Here is a 17,591-nt window from a genome sequence, read left to right as displayed (position 1 = left end):
ATTGAAAAATTTAAATATTTCATATTTCCAGGTTTTAGGGGGTCGTTTGGTGGCTTTAAAGGTAAAAAAAAAAAAAAAATGTAAAAAAAAAAAAAAATAAAAAAAAAAATAAATTATATATATATATATATATATATATATATATATATATATATATATATATATATATATATATATATATATATATATATATAAAACCATATTAGATGAACATAGAGAATTAATGACTACTTTCTGACCAATCACAATGCAGAATTTAGCCGCAGTGTTGTATACATGTTCATACAAACAGACAGACAAATGCATGCCTCAGCATGTGTTTAATATTTGATCATTTTGAAGAAAGACCTGTTTATAATCCAGTGTGTAGGTCAGTGGTGATTATAAGGTGCTTACCATACTGTTCTTTCAACAAAAGCGATTTCAGGCTACGTAACAATGCCTGTTATTAATGGTAACATCAAACATGCTATACTGCTTCCTGTAAATATATTTGATATACTTATCAACTCAAATCATCACAAGGACAATAAAGCAAAAGATAAGCAGTTAAACGAGACTGGACCAGAGATGAAGCTAGCGTTCAGGCGAACATCGGATCACTCTTTTCTAAACAATAAGTTAGACAAAAATGTTTTTAATAATACAGCAGTAATTCAGGAAATGATAGAGGTCCTAATTCAGTGATTTCCCCAAATACAGGATAGTAGTGCACAAAGAAATATCATATATTAAAAATCAAACATAATTAAAGAAGGTCCAGTCAATAGACCTGTTTAAATTTGTTCTGGGCAGAAAGTTAAATCTGTACATTGGAAATTATATACATCAGAAATTCTCTTAATGTCTGAAAGACCAACACCTTCTGCAAAAAAACAAAAAACCCAAAAACAAACCTAAAAGCTTTTCTGCTGTATTACAAATACAGAAATCCAACGTGTTTGTTCCTTTCTCGATGTCCTTTTCTTTTCTTATCAGTTTTACTTCCTCTATTAATTCTATCCATACCTATATTTCTTCCTCTTTATCATTTTACACTTTCCTCCTTCCCCCGCCTCATCGTTGTTTTCTGCACTTTACCATTCAATAAGCTTTCTCTCAGAGAGCCTTGTCACTTCAGTTTCCTGGTAAACAAATATACACACACACACACACACACACAGACACACACACACACACACACACACAGACACACGCAGGAAAGTGCGCAAGAAATTTCAGATCCCAGTCATTGAATCGTCGGTCACCTGCCAGAGAACACAGATGATAAACCTGAGTAAAAAATGAATTTTTTATGTGTTTTAAATGTGATTTATGGATGAAAACAAAAGCCACCAGACCATACCTTTTTTTCCCCCTCTGGCTGTGCTCACTGACCAGCAGTTTGCACATGCTCAGTGTCCACGTGACTCTCTGAAGAATTATGGGTAATGTTTTCACTCTTAGTACTGGGTTTCCTGGCAACCGGAGGAGGGACTTTAGCTTTTGCATTCCGGAGATCAGCAGCAGGTCTGGATGTTTGAGACAGAGAATTCAACTCGTGCACCAGGGTCTTTCTCAGATCTAATTTGGACTCTGGAGATGAAGGAGGTTTTTCTATCATCACCTTCTTTGGGTTTTTAGAGAAGATGAAGTTTGCTGTGGACGTGGGCGAGATGGGCCCTGCAGACAGAGGAGGGGAATGCAGTAGACTCAGGCGCTTTGATTGGTTGTCTGGGGACGACATGGCAGCAGTTTTCCGCCTAATAACCTCCTGGAGGCACATGGAAGAAGGAACGCTAGGTGGAGCTAATTTTTGAGCAGGATTTAACTTAGGACAATTGGGTATTAAAGTTTGGGGCTTTGGATTTTTAACATCTTCCTCTGGTTGAACCTTGTCTTTTGTTTCACAGGAGTCATTTTGATTTTCTTTCATGTCATTGTCAGTCGGTTTATTTTTTGGTTCAGCAGGGGTTACAATAGTTGATGATTCAGGTGGTGCATTTTGGATGTCCTGCACTTCGATCTTTGTTTCAGGATCTGCAGACACAGGTTCACTGATGGTTGCACTGCTCACTTCTTGAGGTTTTTGGTCCCTAATGCTGACTAGGCTGATGGGTTCCGGTATTACGTCTGGTGGAACCTGGTTATCAGTTCCAGACAAGAGTACCTTTGTTTCAGCTTTGGGTTGGATGTCTGATGACAAACTAGTGCCCTCATTCTCCTGTACAGTGTTAGCGGGTAGTGTGTTATCCTTTTGATCTGGAGCTGATTGCGAGGGAACCTCTGGTGTAATGAAAATTAAAGACCTTCTAATTGGCTTTTGGGGTGCCTCTTGATTGGTCTGATGCATTTTCTTTGGAAGTCCACTAGGAGCTTCTGTCTGGTTCACGTGGGACCTTATTGACCTGAGACGAACATTCTGTAACAAGGACGGTGTAATCATTGGAGTAGGACTCTCCTCTGTGGTTGTAATGGTGTGGGAGGTTGGTGGAGATGGATTTTTTTCCTGTTTGTCAGCTGTGATGGCTTTAACTTCTTTCTTAAGATCTGTGGGTAAGGGTGGTGGTGGAAGAACATAAAAGGGTTTGGTTGTGATCTGACCTTGTTTTAAGGATACGTCCGGAGGGGTTTGCTTTGGAGAAGTTGGGAATCCCTTAGGAGAAGAAGAGATCAGTGGTGGAGCAGTAGGGATTACTGGTGGAGGAGGTGTAGGGATTACTGGTGGTGGAGGAGGGACTACTGTTGGAGGAGGAGTTTTTGATGTTGGAAGTGATGGGACTGTCACTACAGGAGGTTGCATTGCTGGTGGAGAAGGTGGGATCATTGGTGGAGCAGGGGCGAATGCTGGAGGAGGTGGGATTTTCTGAGCCAGAGAAGATGCAGCTTCCTCTAATGCTGAAGGCTTTGCATCCTGTGATACTGGGGGCACATTTAATAAAAATCTTAGAGAAGGTGGCATGGGAAGGTCTGTTCCATCCTGCCCACCTGGTAGATGTGGGTGGGGGACCATTGTTGGAGGTGGGGGTGGTGGGAACAAAGGGTGTGGAGGTGGAAATATGACCTCATCAATAGGTTCTTGAAACTGGGCAGAATCTTCTTTTAAAGGAATAACTGGGTCTGTTGGGGGCAGAGGAGGTATATGTTCAGGAGGTGGGGAAGGAGATGGGGAGTGACATACATGGGTAAGTCCAGGTAAAGTCAGAAACGTCCCATGAGGTGGTTGAACCCCAACAGATATTTTTGTAGGAGTAGTCATATATTGTTGAGGTGCCGCTATATTGTCCTTCATTACATTTCTTGCTTGATTTGTGGCAGGTATTTTCCCTTGAACCAACTGGACTGGAACTGTAACCTTCAGACCTCTCTTTTGGGCCCAACGCTCAAAGTTCACTGGTCCACGTCCGCACAGTAGTTCAAAGGTTTGCTGATTGTGTGCCCATGTCTCAGGCGGAGGTGGAGGTGGAGCTAGAATTTTGGGAGGATCTGGGACATCAAGGAGCACCATAAGAGTCTTCACAGCTGGTGAAGCAACCATACCATTAGCAGTTAAACTATTAATAGAAGGTAGAAAATGCTTGAGATTATTCCTTTGTCTCTCTCCTTTAGGGAATGAATAGGGTATGTTGCCTGCATGGATCTGGCCATTCTTTAACTGTAGTTCTGCTAACACTGCTCTTTGGCTTGTCAAGTTCTCTTTAACTGAGGTGTTGCCATTCTGACTTGTATAGGTGCTGTAGGGCGATTCGACTTTCGGAGACGCATTTTCCATAGATTTTTTCTCAGCAATTGTCCGTGCATGTATACGTGAATGCAGCGAGTACGAACGACTTGGTGGAGGCGGTGGTTTCTTGCTCTTTTTCATCACTGATAGGCTGCGATTAATAGGATCTGTGGATCCTGACTTGCAAGCTTGCTCTTGTTGGATGTTACCATTCAACTGCACAGGCTTAAAGGAGATTTTTTGGGCACCAGGATAATTTCTGGCCACAAAAGGTCCATCTGTGTCCTCTGCCTCACTTGTCCTGCTGGCCACTCGAGGAGTGCTGCTGCTAGAAATGGTGGAGGAATCAGAGACCAGTGTATCTGATGATGATGAGTGACTCCAGCCAGAGCACTCAGAGAGGGTAGCAGTCCGATAGGTGGAAGCCCGAGAAGAGACCCTTGAGGACATCAGTGATGGAGCCCGTGAGGACATCCTTGAGGATGCCCGGGATGAGGCTCTTGATGGAGCTGGACTGGCCGATACCAGGCTGCTCTTACTCACCATGCGAACGCTGCTGCGACTTCTGTTGCGGCTTAGTTCAACCACGTCCACAGATGGAGGAAGTATCGCATTTGGGATGATCTTGGACATGTATGTGGCCTCAGGGGAGACATACATGACCTGGTTAGAGACTAAGTTGCCAGACGTGGTCATCCAGGGAACAGCTAGTGAATTCGGCCTCTGTGAATCAAACGAATGGATCTGCCAAAGGAGAGTGAGATCATCATGCTGCTCGTCCTGTAGAGGGAGCTGTGGTTTATTGTCCATCTGAAGACTGGTCATGCTCTGCTGGTGCATTATTACTCCATCTGGGACTGAGGCAACAGATATGCTATCCAGAGTGGGAATGACTGTAGAAATGCTTACGCCTCCGTTGGATAGCTGAGCATCAGTGAATTGGGATGCTGTCCAAGCAGCTCGGTCAAGCCCTTTATTTGGGAAATGATCCACAATATATATTAATAAGGCTAAAAAAAATATTACTTTGTGAATTTAAACTATTTTTATTTGTAAAGTTTTTTGCTTAATTAAAAAACATACCCAGTTCTTTCTGTACATGTCTTGGTATTCCTTTGAACATACCCATCTTTTTCCCCCTTGATTTACTCTTGCCATGTTTCTTGTCCTCTTTCAGTGGCCTGAAGGTGGAGCCTGCATACAAGGTTACACAATGGTTAAATTACACCATTATACTGGATTAAGATTATTCTAGGTCAAATTTAGCTTAGCTTTGTTTGACTTTCCCATACATACCCTCCTTGGCATTATAAACTAGAATGAAATGAAGTCAATCTTGTACACAAGGTTGTACCTTGCCGTGTGAGTCCAGAACGTGAAGACTGGTAGGAAGTGATGGAACGTGTGGAGATCGTATCAGCAGCTGTACTCTCAGACTCTGACATTCTCAGTTCGCTGAAGCTCATATCGTCGTCCGTGCGAGCAGTCACTGTTGACTGCATGGAAAAGAATGTTGTCCACGTAAGGAAAACTCTTAAAACTAACGAATGGTGATGTTTTTATACACAAATTTCATCTGATATATATATATATATATATATATATATATATATATATATATATATATATATATATATATATATATATATATGTGTGTGTGTGTGTGTGTGTGTGTGTGTGTGTGTGTGTGTGTGTGTGTGTGTGTGTGTGTGTGTGTGTGTCAACCTGCCAGTAAGATACTTACAATGATGCTCTGGTCATCCTGAAAGTCCACACCAATCATGTTTTCTGGAGAATGGAAAAAAATATTATCTAAAATTAAAAGGCAGATTGTAGTGCAGTATAGTCAATATATTTCAGCAGTTCCATGTTGCCTACAGCACTTCATGAGGACATACCATCTTGTTGCAGGAGTTTCCGACCCTCCTCAGCCTCTGTGTGCAAATCCTGTACGTATTTTGGTTGATTTCCCTCAATAAACACATTCTTTTGGAAGTGCTGTAAAGGACATGATGTCTCACCTACCACTTTATGGTATACAGAGAAAGAGACAGACAGGAAGAGGGAAAAAGAAGGGAAGGAGTATTAAAAACATTTTCTCTATGGTAAAAAATATTCTTAATCACAAACAAATTAATAAGTATTTATGAACGTTTAATAACTGATTTATCTCAGCTAGATCATTAGCATTAATGTAGTACTCAGTATTATATGCATCACAGAAAATCAACGGTTTCCACTACACATATCATTAAAAACAATCAGCTGTTAACCATTAAGTCCATTACCAAATAAATATAACATTTGTATTATTTGAAATAAACGTATACCTTACAGGTGGAAAAAGTTTTGTTAAGTTATTTCTGCTTGTAGAAAAAATAGAGTTTAACCACCACTAAAGGGCGCAACTGAATCGCAGCACGTTTAAAAATCCTGTTGCACAACGTTTCAGACACAGCCGATAGTTTAAAGGGGATTGAAAGTGATTCATCATCTCCTGCCTGACCAATATAAAGCACAAGCACTGTTTTACAATGTGGTGTAAGAGAAGGAGCAACATTTAAACACTTCAGACACCGACACTGTCAGCATACTTCAGTTACTCATTTTATACATGTTTCTTAATAAACAGGAAGTGACTCAGCACCTAGAAGCAGCTATAAGAGCAGTTTGGTCAAGTTAAAAGTGAAATCTTACATAGATTTACACTTTTCCAACTAAATATCAGCGTTCTCTTTACAGATTAATAACAATCACTCAGAATCTTAGGAAACATGACCCAAAAATATTGATCTGGTTTCTCCTTAATTTATGCTTGGGGCTGTTCCTCATCCAGGAAAAACCATCACAGAGCCCCACACTCATTCAAGAAAAAACCGACATGAACACCCACAATATGTCTTATTCTCTCTCTCTCTCTCTCTCTCTCTCTCGCTCTCTCGCTCTCTCTCTCTCTCTCTCTCTCTGTCTCTCTCTGACTCTCCCTATATCTCTCACTGTCTGTCTGTCTCTCTTTCTCTCCCTATATCTCTCTCGGTCTCTCTTTCGCTTCCTATATCTCTCTGTCTGTCTGTCTGTCTGTCTGTCTGTCTGTCTGTCTGTCTCTCTTTCTCTTCCTATATCTCTCTCTGTCTGTCTGTCTCTCCCTCCCTATATCTCTCTCTGTCTCTCCCTATATCTCTCTGTCTGTCTGTCTCTCTGTGTCTGTCTGTATCTAGCTGACTGTCTCTCTCTCTCTCTCTCTCTCTCTCTCTCTCTCTCTCTCTGTCTGTCTGTTTGCTTCCCTCTCTCTGTTTCTCTCTCTCTCTGTCATTCTGTATTTCTTTCTCCCTTTCAGTGTGTCTCTCTTTTCCTGTTTCACAGAACATCACAATGCTCTCTCTGCCTTGTGTCTCTGCTGTTCTTTATTTTCTGTCTCCATGTCTCTCTCTCTCTCTCTCTCTCTCTCGCTCACTATGTGTGTCTCTATCCTCTCTCTCGCTCTCTCTATCCTCATGTATCTCTCCCTCTGTACATGTCTCCCTCTTAGTCTCACTTTTCTCACTCTCTGTTCGGGTGAGCATGAACACACATGTTGCACAAACTCCATTTTGTCCTGACTCGCCCTCTCTCCACTCAGGCTCCAGGTGTTTGCTGATCCAGAGATAAAGAGGAACGCAGAGGAAATGAATAGCAGGGAACTAACATGTATAAAAGTGAAACAGGATTCAGGCTTGATTCTGAGCTGTACCAGGCCTCTGGAGATGTTCATTCATCACTCTTAACCATGTGTTAATGAGTGCATGCAGCTGAAACAGATTGACCACTCTCAGAGATCAGACACTGGATTAGACCCACAGTGAATGATGTCATGGTGAATGATGTCATGATTTGAGGTCTGACAGTTCACAGGAATGCATATCTATGTGTGTGTGTGTGTGTGTGTGTGTGTGTGTGTGTGTGTGTGTGTGTGTGTGTGTGTGTGTGTGTGTGTGTGTGTGTGTGTGAGAGAGATCTTAAGAGATTGTAATGTCTGCTAGGTCATGGATGGACACATATACACACACACACACACACACACACACACACACACACACACACACACACACACACACACACACACACACACACACAGCCCCTATAAGAAACAGCTTCTGAGGAACATTTGCAGGAAAAAGAAAACAATCTGAACGTGCGCAGACTTGCAGACACCTGGAGCAGGAAATAGTCCAGTGTCAGTGATCAAGTGTGAAACAACACAGAGCTTCACTGCAGTACAGATACACTGTAAAAAGACAGTGATTCTAAATAGATACCTCCCCACCACACACACTGACTCACTGAATTTTGTGTGTGTGTGTGTGTGTGTGTGTGTGTGTGTGTGTGTGTGAGTGTGTAATTGGAGATAAATACAGATAGAGAGAAACAGAGGCACAATGTAACACAGAGATACAGTGAGACAGAGTGAGCCGGGACACAGAGATACAGTTATAGAGAGAGTAACACACACACACAGACACACAGACACACAGACACAGACACACACACACACACACACACACACACACACACACACACACACACACACACACACACACACACACACACACAAAAGCCTTGATACATTTTTAAACTGAATATAGTTTCTTAGTGATGAGTTGTGTTAATATTTACTTTAAAACTTTATTAATAATTATTTATTGATTTTTGTGTACTAATATGTAATTCACAGCGGCTTGACGGACGCTCCATGGAATTTCCCCTTACCTAAACAAAGAACGGATTCAAAGTGAAACGTACAGCTCAGCCATGCTCACCATGACCCGAAGGCTCTGGTCACGCTGCTAAATCTGGACACGCTCTGGATTCAAAAAAGACTCAAAGAATCCACTTAGCAATGCGAGGGTTCTTATGTACCTGATTCTCTTTCTTGATGGTGATGTTAGCCGAGAGCTAAAGTGTGTGTTGTGGTTTTGGAGTCAGAGTGTGTGCTGTGGATTATGGAACTGGTTTTCCGACTTCACACTTAGTCTGTGTGGGAATGTGTGTGTGGGAATGTGTGTGTGTGTGTGAAACTTTGGAATAACACACACCCACACACATTGAAACATAGTCTGCATGTAAACTCACACACACACACACACACACACACACACACACACACACACAGACCAGATCTTCCCTTACAGGCTTTTTCTTTTGCATATTATAGCTTCCTTGGGCAGTGTTTAGGGAAAACAAATGAGTTTGAACTAGAGCGAGACACGCAACACCACGCTCACACCATCACACCGTCAACATGTTTATATTCCACCTGAGATCGCCTTTTGTTCACACTGCAGCGCTTATTTCCTAAAGGAAGGGATTTCTGTTTTACAGGATGGAGATTAATAAAGTCAAAAGTCAAACACAGGACGCTGGACATGTGTGTGTGTGTGTGTGTGTGTGTGTGTGTGTGTGTGTGTGTGTGTGTGTGTGTGCGTGCTCTGGCTGATCATTGACATGCTGTGACTCTCAGGCCTGAACATCAAACAGACACAGCTGAGCACTCAGTGATTAAAAAACCAATTCGTCAATAAGTGATTGCGTCACTCTTAGATTAACGTCAGCACTCTCTCCTGCACACACACAGTAAAGAACTGGTTGTTGCTCACAGACCTTGTTCACTACATACACTAGTAGTGCACACTACTAATCACACTCATTAATAACAAGCAGGGTGTTAAAATCTAACCAGAAACACACTGTATGGAGACAATGACCGACTGCCCGTCTGTTACTTTGCACAAAGTTTTGGCACCCCTCTACCTGCACCCCAATAAGTGTATTGTAACCAGCTCTAAGCAGATAGGATTAGGAGCTGTACTGTAGGTGTGGCTTATAAATTATAAAACTCTGTGTACAGACATCTCTCACACACGTTTGCTTCATCGTAGAACTTCTGAAAAGTACTGTGTTTGATTTCCGTGGCTGTGTTTGAGCAGAACATGTTGCGCCCTTATTTACATTACACACATTGCAACATAGCTCGAGGCTCTCACAGTGCTCTGCTGTGAACAACGGAACAAACAAAAAAGAACCAGGGTTCTAGGAGGTGCCTGGTTCTAGAACAGTAGATATACAGTGTACAGTCTGTGCTGCATGTATGAGTTCTGGAGATAAACCTGAAACACTACAGAACCAACTGTGTTCCTGTACATTATGTCACTGCCTGTGCAGATCTCGGAGATGATTAGAACCCTAGATCACTTGGGTAGATCCGATGCTGATCTGTGTGATATAACTGCATGGAACTGCATTGAGCCTGTCTGAGTTTACTGTTTACACACACTTCTACTCTCTCTTTGTTTCACATGTCTTTTTTCCAGATCATTTCCCAGCACCAAGCATCATCAATCCAGAATGAACAGGATTCTACAGCACCGTTACACCTAACCACTTGAGCCTTCTGAAATGCAATAACAAATTCTAGAACCCTACTTCTAGTCCTTAGAAAAACTAAATAACAGTTTTGCAGGAAACAACAGGTCATCGTTCTGGAGGGCTCTGGACTGCAACAAGATAAGTGCAAAAGGACAACAGCTCAGTTGTGGAACACAAACTAGAATGCTTTAATGCTAGACTGTGGCCCTTTAGAACCACAAAAACTAACCCCAAAACACAACAGCCTGTGACTCTAGAACATGACAGATCAGTGTTCTAGAGTGCATCTTTGACAAATCAGCACAAAATTCTCTCGAAACAATCAGCCGAGGGTTCCAGATCACAACGGCTCAGTTACCCTGATCCCTAAACCACAAGCCTTATACGAACAGAGTAGAGCAGGCAGGCAGGCAGGCAGACAGACAGACAGACAGACAGACACACACACACACACACACACACACACACACACACACACACACACACACACACACACACACACACACACACACACACACACACACACACACACAGGTTCTGTGCTGGACTTAGAGCAGAGGTAGAACCCAGAAGAACTTGGCGTGTGTGTGCATTTGCAATCACAATCAAGCTCAAGTTCTTGGTGGGTTTTTAAATATTATACAGTCTGTACACTAATGCACAAACATCAAAGCCCTTTCTGCAGCACACACACACACACACACACACACACACACACACACACACACACACACACACACACACACACACACACGCATATACCTCCAGTAATCTAAGCTTAGTGCTTTATTGGTATGAATCATTATAGTCCTGATTAGAGACGGTGCAGTTTGTTCTTGAAGCTATGTATGCAACTGTATGTTTGTGTATGTGCAGGGTTGGGTGTGGCTGTGTACGTGTGTGTGTGTGTGTGTGTGTGTGTGTTTATGTGTGTGTGGTAGTGCAGACAGATTTTGGGCCTTCTGCATGAAGCTATTTAAGACAGATTTTAAGGCGTTGTTCTTCTAAAAGCTACCAGTGTTACAGCAATGAGGTGATAAGGCACACACACACACACACACACACACACACACACACACACACACACACACACACACACAGAGTTCAAGGAGAAATTCCTTATAACCTCTCAAGGTTTACATTCCCATTCGGGAGAGTCACGTCTCGGCAAAGCCGCAGGAACACGTTAACACCCTTTTGCTCACACACTGCCTTACAAATGTGTGTGTGTGTTGGGCTTAGTGATAGTGGGATTTTACTAACCTTGCTGATATAAAATAACAGAATCGAAAAGTGACAATTTGTTTGAATACGAATGGAAATACCTATCAGACGCTACAAACTCGGTGCACAAGTCTAGCTTGTGGCAGGTTTTGTGTGTGTGTGTGTGTGTGTGTGTGTGTGTGTGTGTGTGTGTGTGTGTGTGTGTGTGAGAGAGAGAGAGAGAGAGAGAGAGAGAGAGAGAGAGAATCCTGGAGGGGTCGAAGGTCACAGTGATGAGTCACACTGTTCAAGTGACACCCACAGAAAGCAAACATGCCGCAGGGCATTGTGGGAAATCACAAACCAGAACGTTCTGTTGTCTGGGTGTTTAAACAAACAGAAACCAGCATTCCCGCTCGTGCGGTGAAAAGTGCACGCGCACGTGTGTGTGTGTTATATCTGAATGCAGTCGCTGTGTGTCTGTGAGACTGTGCCGTGGTGACAAACACTTAAATGCGGTTCATGTGTTCTCTATGTTACGGTTCCTGTGTGCCGGGTTTTCCTGCTCTGATCTCTCATCGGCACTTCACACATCCTGAAGGTACCTGCTCAGGGTTCCAGAACAAAATGACACTTCACACTCAACCATCCGAACTTCTTAGATGCAAAGAGGGTGTTCCAAAAACCCCAAGGCCAGAGCTGCATACACAGCACAACAGACCAACGTTCCACTACATTCCAGGTTAGCTTTCTGCAGTGCAACAGAACGGAGCAGTTTAACAGCCTGAAACATCACAGCAGTACTGCGATAACAGTTCAGGATCTTACAAGGACAAGAGAATGAGCTTTCCAGAAAACACCACATTCCAGAAAACACCACAGTCCAGAAAGTTCTTACAATCAACAGTAGAGAAGTTCAGGACATTTTTACTCTCCTGCACGCCGGTTTTCTCTCAATAAGTTAATATAAAAGCTCATTATGATAAGGCCATAAATAACAAATGTGAAAAGAAAGGAGCTTTTAATAGTAAATATATTTAGTATGCATGAATAAAACCAACAACCCTGTGACAGATTGAAGTTTCACTTTCCATGATCTGTGATCTATGATCAATTTCACAGGAGCAGCTTGGTGAAATCTTTTCCGAATCTTTATCCACATTAGGGCTGCTGCTATCAATTATTTTAGAATAGAATGTTCTAACAATTTTTCTATTGATAAATCATTAATCGGATAAGAAGTACTTTTTCTTTATTAAAGAGCAATAATTAATTGAAGAGATTTTCTTAATGAACTTTAAGAAAAATTTACATTTTTATTTCTGAAATTACATACAAGAATATTGGTGAAAACTAAACCCAAATAGTTAATTTAATTGCCATATTCTTGTAATTGTAATACAAATACAATGCGTTCAAAACTGTGATGAGTTTCTCATCACAGGCGGTGTAGAATAGGTTATAGGAAACTATTTGTTTAATGAAACTTAATTATTCTCACTGGTGTATTTATTTATTAAATCTTGCACAGTATCGCGATGTGGTTTTCTTGCCTTTGGAAAAGCTGCTTGAAATTTCCACGTACTAAATCGGTCTCTGCGGAGGGACTTTTGGAATGTACTGTATACAAATAAAAATATAGAATTCTATTTCAAATGACTTCTGCACTTACTGCATGGACCAGGTGTCACTCAGCACCTTTGACTTTACACATTCCACAGTGTAGAAAGACCCTAAACCACTTCATCACCTCACAGCACCCACACCAGCAACACCTGTTCTTCGATACCATCCAGCTAACAGAGATGATGTGATCGCCACAATACAGGAGCTCCTCCTCCACATACAAGAATAAGCTCAACCTCTACTTTAAACATCTATCACGGGTAAACTCCACCTCCCCTTTAAACACCTAACACGGGTAAACTTCACCTCCCCTTTAAACACCTAACACAGGTAAACTTCACCTCCCCTTTAAACATCGAACACAGGTAAACTCCACCTCCCCTTTAAACATCGAACACAGGTAAACTCCACCTCCCCTTTAAACATCTAACACGGGTAAACTCCACCTCCCCTTTAAACATCTAACACAGGTAAACTCCACCTCCCCTTTAAACATCTAACACAGGTAAACTCCACCTTCCCTTTAAACATCGAACACAGGTAAACTCCACTTCCCCTTTAAACATCGAACACAGGTAAACTCCACTTCCCTTTTAAACATCGAACACAGGTAAACTCCACCTCCTCTTTAAACATCGAACACGGGTAAACTCCACCTCACCTTTAAACATCTAACACAGGTAAACTCCACCTCCCCTTTAAACATCTAACACAGGTAAACTCCACCTCCCCTTTAAACATCTAACACAGGTAAACTCCACCTCCCCTTTAAACATCTAACACAGGTAAACTCCACCTCCCCTTTAAACATCGAACACAGGTAAACTCCACTTCCCCTTTAAACATCGAACACAGGTAAACTCCACCTCCTCTTTAAACATCGAACACGGGTAAACTCCACCTCCCCTTTAAACATCTAACACAGGTAAACTCCACTTCCCCTCCACACATCTAACACAGGTAAACTCCACCTCCCTTTAAACATCTAACACGGGTAAACTTCACCTTCCCTTTAAACATCTAACACAGTTTAACTCCACCTCCCCTTAAACATCTAACACAGGTTAACTCCACCTCCCCTTCAAACATCTAACACAGGTAAACTCCACCTCCCATTTAAACATTAAGCACGGGGAAAAACTCCACCCCCCTTTAAACATCTAACACAGGTAAACTCCACCCCCCTTTAAACATCTAACACAGGTAAACTCCACCTCCTTTTAAACATCTAACACGGGTAAACTCCACCTCCCCTTTAAACATCTAACACAGGTAAACTCCACCTCCCTTTAAACATCTAACACAGGTAAACTCCAGTTAAAAGCTAATTAAAATACTTGACCATTTGTACACAAAACTTCTCATGGTAAAAGCATAAACATGTGTACCTGTTTCATGTGTGCAACTAGTCTTGTAATTAATTAAAAGCATCTGGGCAGGTGTTACCTCTGTTGGGTGTAGGTGAGGTATGTACTATTGGGTGGAGTGAGAGGTATTTGAACAGGCATGTTTGTGTGCTATTTTTGTTTGTGTGTATTATCCAGCTTTCAGGTGTTTATCTGTAAAGATACAGTCTACAGTCTGATCGGCTACAGTGAGTACAGAGGGAGGGGGTCTCGGAGATGTGGTTTGGTGTGTGTTTATTAAGTACAGGTGTTGGTGTTAAGGTGCAGTAAGTATAGGTGTGGGAGTCTCGTCATGTGGTAGGATGTGTAGGTAAGTACAGGTGTTGGTGTGCAGTAAGTACAGGTGTAGGGGGTCTTAATAATGTGGTTTCATGTGTGTTTCTGCTGTTAGCTACAGGTGTTGGTACAGGTGTTGGTACAGGTGTTGGTACAGGTGTTGGTACAGGTGTTGGTACAGGTGTAGGGTACAGGTCTAGGGTACAGGTCTAGGGTACAGGTCTAGGGTACAGGTGTCGGGTACAGGTGTCGGGTACAGGTGTTTACCTGTGTTGGTTGAAGGCAGTGAGATTGGTACAGGTAATCCAGGTGTGAGCAGGTTGATGTTGTCTTTGTTCAGACGATGAGTTTTTCTGCGCCGGCTCTTAAACCAGCTGAACGCGCGGCCAATGGTGTTCCGTCTACGGGATCTTTTGCCCCGCCTACTCTGTCGTTCCTGGTTAAAAACCTCCATCACGTCCCGGGGAACCAGATCGCCCACTGACTCACGCCCACTCGACATCACGCCACCTAGTGGAGGAAAATGTTAACAATTAAACTATGCATCCACCGATCAGTAATAAGAAACACCACAGTTAATTCTGGATTGTGATTGGTCATAAGGTGTTTCATAGCAACAGCTGGTTCACAGGAGCGAGTGGTGTTTACTGGCTAGTCGAGCATTCAGTGGCCACAACAAAAGCTTTCACAGTTAGCATAAGAGACGTGCGTCCTGCAGTCGTGTCCCAAACCTCAAAAAACAAACTGTGTGTATGTAAAGTCTGTAGCAGCAGCGCGGTAACGGGTGGAGGATCTACTGTACCTTTTTATCATAGAGTGTGATTTAGGACATGCAGCTGCAGGGAACCTCTCCCTTCATTCCTGAGCACACAGTCACACACTCCACCCTTTACTCCACACACACACACACACACACACACACACACACACACACACACACACACACTTAATAAACAGACATTAGCATGCCCTAACACATTTTCATGCATTAGAGTTATATTCTTTAACACAAAGAGAGAGAGAGAAAGAGAGAGAGAGAGAGAAAAAGAGAGAGAGAGAGAGAGAGAGAGAGAGAGAGAGAGAGAGAGAGAGAGAGAGAGAGAGAGAGAGAGAGAGAGAGAGAGCTAGAGAGAGAGAGAGAGAGAAAGAGAAAGAGAGATAGAGAGAGAGATGTTTGGGAAAAGGGTGTGGAAAGGTACCCAGCTAGAGCAGGAGGATTAAAAAACAGTCAACACACACACACACTCACACACTCACACACACACACAGTGACTATGGTCTACCACAAAAGACCGTGAACTTGAGAATGCAGTACAGGTTATGATCACACTCACACACACATTTACCCACACACACAGTACATTATGTACTCTCAGTCAGTGATATCACTTCAGTGCGAAAGCTCCTGCATTTCCTGGAGGTGTGTGTGTGTGTGTGTGTGTGTGTGTGTGTGTGTGTGTGTGTGTGTGTGTGTGTGTGTGGGTGTGTGTGTGTGTGGGGGGGGGGGTATGGGGGTGTACAGGTTATGACTCTCATACACACATACACACAAATACTAAATTATAGAAGCCAACAAAAAACATCAAACAATGTTGTATTGTTGAGTTACGCCTTTGGTTTTTGGAAACCTGCAGCCCAATATATACAAGCTAGAATAACTAGCATGCTAGGCTACCGTGTTAACACAGCTGAACACAATCAAATGTGGAGAACAAGAAATGAAGTGAGTGGAAGTATAGGGTGTTACAGTGGCTGAGGTAAAACCTCACCAAAAACAGTGGGGGATGAAATGCACAAAGCATGTAGTTAAGTTAAAGTAGAGATACACTAAAATATGACTCCAGTAAAAGTAAATGTGCTCCCTTTATACTTTCACTTGAGTAAAAGTACAAATGTATTTGCCTTCAAATGTACTTAAGTATCCAAACTCCTATCATTTATTATGGCTATAATGTTCCTATTATCATTTTTTGTCACCAGACTGTTGTTTAATCAACTCAGTTTATGCGAAAAAAGACTCTATTGTTAATCTTAGCACACCAGTATATTAATAGAATGAACTGATTGAGATCTAATAAAAGGATCATGAGCCCAAAACCTTCTTTTTAACTTCTTAAAAAAGGGCAAATAAGACCACGGGTGATGTGCCGAGTTCGAGTCTGGAGTTTCTTCCATCAATTTTTCCTCTCTAAATGTTCTGCTTGCTGTTAAACTGACGCTGAACTGTATGTTGGTGATAAGTAGATACCAACAAGCGCCAATCAAAACAAGGTCAAAACAGTTCACGCACTTTACTCTGGTTGGTGACTTGCTCTGTGCTTGACCAGTTACGTTTTTATTTGCTCATAAACAACTGATTTCACAAACTGTAGTTGAGTTAAAAGGCAGATATTTAACTTGCAGTGAAGTTGCAGAAAAAGTCTCCCCAAATGGAAATACTTTTAAAGTACAGATACTTGATAAAAATGCTACTTAAGTACAGTAAAGAATTTAATTTTCTTCCCTTCTGTTTTTCACTGACCAAGAGTGAGCTTGAGACCACACACCCAAACACTTACACACACATTGTGTAGTGTAAAACTTCATTTCCTCTCACGGTGAACTGCTTGGCTATGTTCACTAAGAATGAGGTGACATTTTAGCTTATCATCATCATCATCATCATCATCATCATCATCATCATTGTTTGACTTTGGGTATTCATTTCTTTAAATCAGTTCAGTGTTGGATGCTAACTGATCTTAACTGATGCTAACTGAAATCCCTCACAAAGACCTGAGGTACAGGTTTGAAAGTTGAAGCCAAAAAGAATTACCATTAGCATCAGGTAGGTGCTTTGAAGGGAATAGAAATTCATTTCCTCTAAAATGGCATCTTGCTGCAGTGTGTCGGTTAAAAAAAGCAAAAAGGTACGTTAAATGGGTTCTTTTTTTCTATTAATACTTATTTCAGCACAGACAATAAGGGAGGATAAG

General features: G+C 42.0%; 1 protein-coding gene and 1 long non-coding RNA gene across 4 annotated transcripts in view; one reads left to right on the top strand and one right to left on the bottom strand.

The window, feature by feature from the left end:
• Window positions 1-305: 305 nt before the first annotated feature.
• LOC310725175 (uncharacterized protein) overlaps window positions 306-17,591 on the bottom strand; it is a 24,706-nt gene continuing 7,420 nt past the window's right edge. Inside the window, exons 1-8 of one of the 2 annotated variants that reach the window (XM_083539870.1) lie at window positions 15,419-15,514; window positions 14,884-15,126; window positions 5,602-5,730; window positions 5,448-5,491; window positions 5,058-5,199; window positions 4,787-4,897; window positions 1,346-4,674; window positions 306-1,247 (exon numbers count right to left, since the gene is read on the bottom strand). In XM_083539870.1, the coding sequence (XP_083395996.1) occupies window positions 1,370-4,674; window positions 4,787-4,897; window positions 5,058-5,199; window positions 5,448-5,491; window positions 5,602-5,730; window positions 14,884-15,118 (3,966 nt within the window). In that variant the 5' untranslated portion in view covers window positions 15,119-15,126; window positions 15,419-15,514 and the 3' untranslated portion in view covers window positions 306-1,247; window positions 1,346-1,369. Of the gene's footprint in view, window positions 1,248-1,345; window positions 4,675-4,786; window positions 4,898-5,057; window positions 5,200-5,447; window positions 5,492-5,601; window positions 5,731-14,883; window positions 15,127-15,418; window positions 15,515-17,591 lie in introns of those variants that run through there. The other variant, XM_083539869.1, reaches the window with a different exon arrangement.
• Window positions 13,845-15,046, top strand: LOC310725312. Of its 2 annotated transcripts, none has more exons than XR_014533304.1 (4): window positions 13,845-13,859; window positions 14,138-14,206; window positions 14,241-14,737; window positions 14,850-15,046. It is a non-coding gene; the product is annotated as an uncharacterized lncRNA (long non-coding RNA). The 2 variants fall into 2 exon arrangements; XR_014533305.1 differs by having other exon boundaries at window positions 14,241-14,755; window positions 14,830-15,046.

Source organism: Silurus aristotelis (assembly GCF_946808225.1).
Source record: "Silurus aristotelis genome assembly, chromosome: 4".
Classification (NCBI taxonomy): domain Eukaryota; kingdom Metazoa; phylum Chordata; class Actinopteri; order Siluriformes; family Siluridae; genus Silurus; species Silurus aristotelis.
Note: the sequence above shows the minus strand (reverse complement) of the source record. Positions and strands in the feature narration are given on the sequence as shown.